The sequence below is a fragment of the Trypanosoma conorhini genome, assembly GCF_003719485.1.
Source record: "Trypanosoma conorhini strain 025E chromosome Unknown Tco_14.4_contig_00119, whole genome shotgun sequence".
Lineage (NCBI taxonomy): Eukaryota > Euglenozoa > Kinetoplastea > Trypanosomatida > Trypanosomatidae > Trypanosoma > Trypanosoma conorhini.
In genome coordinates this window covers 33,406-38,429 of record NW_021704201.1, presented here as the reverse complement: position 1 = coordinate 38,429, position 5,024 = coordinate 33,406, and the positions used below count along the sequence as shown (strand labels likewise).

At 61.1% G+C, this 5,024-nt stretch overlaps 4 protein-coding genes across 4 annotated transcripts, besides 1 other annotated feature; 1 reads left to right on the top strand and 3 right to left on the bottom strand.

The window, feature by feature from the left end:
- Positions 1–480: 480 nt before the first annotated feature.
- Positions 481–2,520, bottom strand: Tco025E_02861 (histone acetyltransferase-like protein; the record flags this gene model as incomplete). Its single annotated transcript, XM_029369784.1, has 1 exon — positions 481–2,520. One exon carries the CDS (start codon positions 2,518–2,520, stop codon positions 481–483), a length of 2,040 nt encoding a protein of 679 aa, XP_029230211.1.
- Positions 2,521–2,875: 355 nt separating this feature from the next.
- Positions 2,876–2,917: a microsatellite.
- Positions 2,918–3,484: 567 nt separating this feature from the next.
- Positions 3,485–4,015, bottom strand: Tco025E_02860 (protein tyrosine phosphatase-like protein; the record flags this gene model as incomplete). Its single annotated transcript, XM_029369783.1, has 1 exon — positions 3,485–4,015. The coding sequence occupies one exon, from the start codon at positions 4,013–4,015 to the stop codon at positions 3,485–3,487; it is 531 nt and encodes a 176-aa protein (XP_029230210.1).
- A 44-nt stretch (positions 4,016–4,059) lies between these two features.
- On the bottom strand, positions 4,060–4,494 carry Tco025E_02859 (uncharacterized protein; the record flags this gene model as incomplete). The annotated part of the gene is made up of 1 exon (XM_029369782.1): positions 4,060–4,494. One exon carries the CDS (start codon positions 4,492–4,494, stop codon positions 4,060–4,062), a length of 435 nt encoding a protein of 144 aa, XP_029230209.1.
- On the top strand, positions 4,493–5,023 carry Tco025E_02858 (uncharacterized protein; the record flags this gene model as incomplete). Its single annotated transcript, XM_029369781.1, has 1 exon — positions 4,493–5,023. A coding segment is annotated over one exon (531 nt), but the record flags the coding sequence as incomplete, so codon positions are not given.
- Between the last annotated feature and the right edge of the window lies 1 nt (position 5,024).

Below are 5,024 nucleotides of genomic sequence, written 5' to 3'. Positions count from 1 at the left end.
TGGAGCAAACAAAAAAGCGCTCTCGGTGAAGGACGACAGTGTTGCGTGGGGATCCGTGGTAGCTGGGCTTACGCAACACAAACTTATACGCGGCAAAAAAAAAATGCCTGCAAACGGAACGAAAGCCAGGGGAATTGGCAACAACAGAGATTTGCTTGGGTGCAACGTTCGTCAGACGACTAGCCTCTTCTCTTTTCCTTTTGTTTTTTCTTTGCGTGGAAAGCTTAGCTTGTATTGCTTCTCTTCCTCGCGGCGGCGCCGACGCAAAACCCGCAGCGCAGAAAAGCCGAAAACATAAACAAGGGATAGAAAAAAGAGAGGGCGAAAAAGACATCACCCTGGAGGGTTGTGGTACGCCGCGCATGCAAGAAAAGAAAAGAAGAGTATACACGCGGGCTGCGGGGAAAACGAAGGACGGCGCACTCCCCCCTCGTTGAGCCAAAGACAACGCACGCGCACACGCGCACACAATACGCGGCGTCACTCCGCCTCCCGTGGCCGCTTCCAGCGGCCCCAGAGGGCATTGATGTATCGCCACCAGCCACCGCCGCCCCGCGCGGCCCCTTCTGCCGCATGCGATGTGGGGGCAGATTCCGCCCCCGCCGGCACCGCGCCACCCCCGCGCTGGCCCTCTGCACGCCCGTGTGTCGCCGCCGCCTCCCCCTTGGCCTCTGTGTTAGTTATTACCTGCAGCTCCTTCACAAGGAAGGCCCCGCAGCTCGGACGCGTCACCATGGCGTACCCTTTGCGGCGGTAGTAGTTGCGCACCCCGACGCCGCTGATGACGGCGATCTTGCCGTACCCCGCCGCGCGGGCGATGCTCTCGGCCCGCTCCAGCAGCAACGCCCCCACGCCGCGGTGTTGGGCCTTCGCCGCGTCACCCTCCTTGTGGGTTGGCACCAGGCGCCCATACACGTGCAGCTCGCGGATCAGCGCACACGACCGAAGCTCGTCAAACGGAGTCACCCAGTTCTGAATGTGCAGCCTCAGCCGCAGAAACCCAAAGAGCGTCAAGCCGTCCACGGTCTCGTACGACACGAACACTTCCTCCCCCTCACTGGCGGCGTAGCGGCGCTCCACCAGCGTTGCTTCCTCGAGTTTTTCTGCCGCCGCAGCGTCCGTCTTGACCTCGCGACAGCGAATGCACTGGCAACGCGAGCCCTCTCGCTGAAGCTGCGCCGCGAGCAGTTGCCGCAGGTTAGACACCTCCACACCACCAAGAATGTAGTCATGGGGAATGTCGCGTATGACGCGGTTTAGCCGCACCCACGGCTGCACGCGACGCTTTGCGTGCAGTATGACCTCGATGAGGTTGTCCAGGCCGTAGGGCTGGTACTTCCCTTCCTTGAACCACTGCTCAATCACTGTGAAGGGTGTTGTCTGGCAGGGGTAAATCTTCCACTGATCGGCCTGCAGATCGGCGGAGTAGAGGACGTCGTCAAACATCGCCTTGTCTCCCGCCGGCGTTGAACCTGGTAGGTCCGGCATGAGATGAATGTCGACCTTAAAGCAGCTGTCTTTGAGGAGCTTGATAGCACGCACCGCCTCCTCCCGCGTGGACTGTCGATTGACCGCCAACAACACGGCATCGTCGGTGTGCTGCACACCAAGCTGAACCCGCGTGCAACCGAATCGCCGTAGCTGTTGCAGCATTTCCTCGTTCACCGTGTCCGGCCGCGTTTCCAGCGTGACGCCGATGATCTTGCATCTGGCGGTTTCGTTCAGCATCTGCTCCTGCATCAGGTCCAGTGGAGGCCGCGAGGGACGCGGCTGCGGTGCCGTGGCATCACCGTTGGCGTCACCACCGCCCTCGCTGCCGTCATGCATCGTGTTCGCGGCGTAGAAGAGGTCGCGGATAAACGACTCGCGGTACGTGAGCGGGTAGCTTTCCCACGTCCCACCGAGGACAAGCAGCTCCACCTTGTCGGCGGGGTGCCCAATCGCCACAAGCGAGTTCACGCGGTCCTGGAACTGCGTGTAGGCGTCAAACGCGAGCCGGTTGGCGCGCCGCACCCCGGGCTCGTTGAGCAAGTAACTGCGTGGCTGCCCCGGCTCATTCGGGCAGTAGTAGCAGTTCCACTTGCAGCTGAACCTCTGCCCCTCCGGGTACGGCGAGGTGAAGACGGTGACGACGAGGACGCCCGACTGACTTCGGGGGGTTTTGGAGACAAGGTAGCGCTCCAGCGCCGCGCTGCCGCCGCGCCCCGCCTCCGCCTGCAGCCACCTGCGATAGGCGGCGAGCAGCAGTGACTTCTTCGCCACCACGCGGTGTTTCTTCATCAGCTTCCGCAGCAGCTGCTCAATCTCTTGCGCCGACGACGGCCGCGCCTGCGCAATGGCCTCGATGAAGATCCTTGCAGTCTCCATTTCCTCCTCGGCGTACACGTGCGGGTCCTTCTCCGCCAGCAGCCGCTCCAGAGTCGGCAGGTTGCGCAGCTTCGCCTGCACCTTCGCCAGGTCCGGCCTGAACGGCCCGGCAAACGTCTCGTCCTCGTCGCTGCCGCTGCATGCGCGCGGCATTGCGTCCCTTCCCTCGCTTCTCGGCGTGTGCCGGCAACAGCAGCCCGCACCCCCCGCCCCGCAGACTGCGGCGGAGGCGAGGGACGTGCGTGTGCGTGCGTGTGTGAAGACGCAAAAAGGAAAAGGAAAAAAAAACGCAAGATGCGGCCTGTCGTCGTGCGTCTTCTTTTTTTTTAGTTTTGATTCCCCCGCTTCCCCAGCAGCAACAACCCCGTCAGCCGCCTCGCAGGGGCCCTCACACACGCGCAAGGGAACTCGCACGAGGCGAATGCATATTCGCTTCGTTCCTCCTGCTTTTGTTCCGACGCGGCCCAACACCGCCACTGGGGCCGGGGCACGTGCCCCGGCCCCGCGCACACAAAGCAACACCAACAACAACTGCAAGACAAACAGCAACGAAAACACACGGAAACAAACAAAAATAAAAAATGAAAATACGAACATTCCTCCTCCTCCCGTCTTCTTTGGCTTCACTGTCGCGTAGGAAGACGTGGGAGTGGCGCCACGCACACCAGCGGCCACGGCGCCCTGCAAGATTCACTCGGCGGCAGCCGCCGTGGAAGGGGTAGAGGGAAGTTGTTGCTGTATGTTATTCTTCATCCTTTTTTTTTTTAACTGGCCCGCCATCCCCACTTCCGAGTGAAAGATAAAAGGGAGCGTGGGTGGCGGCAGCCGCGGCGCAGAAAAGAATTCAGGCCCTTGGCCTCCCCTCCCTGCTGCCGCCGCCACCAGCGGCGTAAACATCACGCGCCACCGCAGATCCAGTTGTGCACATATATATATATTTGTCCGGAAACAAACACACTGCGCCTACAGCCGCAGCAGGGAGCGGAGGCCAGCACGCCCCACACACACACAAAGTGAGAGTAGAAAGGAGCTTCTTTTTTTTTCTTGAAAAATATTATTATAATTACCATCACTTGCATTCCGACCACCTCATGGCTTCCCAGCGCACGCCTCGGATTCAAATCACCGCGCATCTCGCGCAGCTCAGCGCCCCCTCGTCCCCCCTCTGATTGCGCGGTCTGTACCCCATCAGCCAGTTAAGCTGCACTTGATTAATGGCGCCTTTGCGCTGCGCCCGCACGTAACCCACGGCGTCGAGCGCCGGCATTCCACCGTACTCCACAAGTGCCAGTGCCACCAATATGGGCGCCCTGCCGAGCCCAGCCACGCAGTGCACGGCAATCGTCTCCGGGGGCGACTTGTCCTTCTCCCGCTCGAGCAGGTCCAGCCAGTTGTCGATGACGGCCTGCGGTGGCGGGGCGCCGTCGTCGAAGTTCCAGCCGTACACCTCCATGCCGTGTTTTTCAAAAACCTCCGCGTTGTAAGTCGGGCCACAGGCCCGCACAATGTGCCTCACGTGGTGCCGCTGCAGCAACCTCACGTACGTGGGAACGCTGCTGGGCGACGGGGCGTCGAGGATAAGAAAACGGAAGACAACAGCGCCCGCCTCCCCGCGCTTGCACTCCACCAGCGTGCTGTTGGCCTCCATGTTCTACGGCGGGGCGCCGGGCAAGACACAACAAACAGCAAAACCTACGGAGACCAAAGAGACCAGGCAACGGAGGCGGGAGAAAGAGTGCAGTGGCGCAAGATGTTTCTCTCCTCCGCGGCAAGCGGCAATGACGGACCACACGTCTCCCCGCGCCTCACTGGCACGGGAAACACGATACGCAGAGCAGCGTGTGGACATGAATTACTTCCGTCGATGGCGGCCACATAACTCGCCCACCCACCACCGCCTTCACGGTGCGCGGAGGGTGGACTCTCACAGGGATGCCACAACACAAGCCACCCGTCGCCTGGCAGCAATGGAGGCAAGAAGCAAGGGGGGAAAAAAAACGCATAGAATATAATCGGGAAAGGATTACTCGGCCAGGCAATGAAGGAACTCCCAAGCCGCCAGTCAACATCAAATCGGTGAAGGAAAGGAAGAGCACGCAGCTGCCTTTCAAGGCACCCCGTAGCCATGGAATACGTCTACGCCTCCCAAGAAGCCATCTCACTCATCCCTCTCTGTCTCTCTCTGTCTCTGCCCACACGCTCGGGCACGCACGGAGCGAGTGCAGTTGCAGAGAAATGGGTAGCGGCCACCAACACGAAATGCCCCCCGGAGGAATGGCGTACCCGCGGCCACACGGCATCGCCTCCCATTACGGGCGCAACGCTGAGCCACAAACCACACGGAGATTCCCAGTGCTCCCCGGCATTTGTGCGCCCCCGCGCCAAGGCCCCTCCCCCCGCTATTCGACTCGGCCTCGCTCGTGCCCACGACGCCAGAGTACACACCCAACAACTCAGCCTTGACGCTGACACATTCACTCTGACATTGGCGCTCCGCAGGCAGCACGACCCACTCGCCTGCTTCACCTGCCCCGCCCCAACGACGCCCATTCCACCACGCAGCAGCAAAGGAACACGCACCACTTTGCGGTTGCATGGGCACAGTGGCTTAGCGCACTCCGACGGCGCAGCCGGAGGGTACACGCACACATGGAATG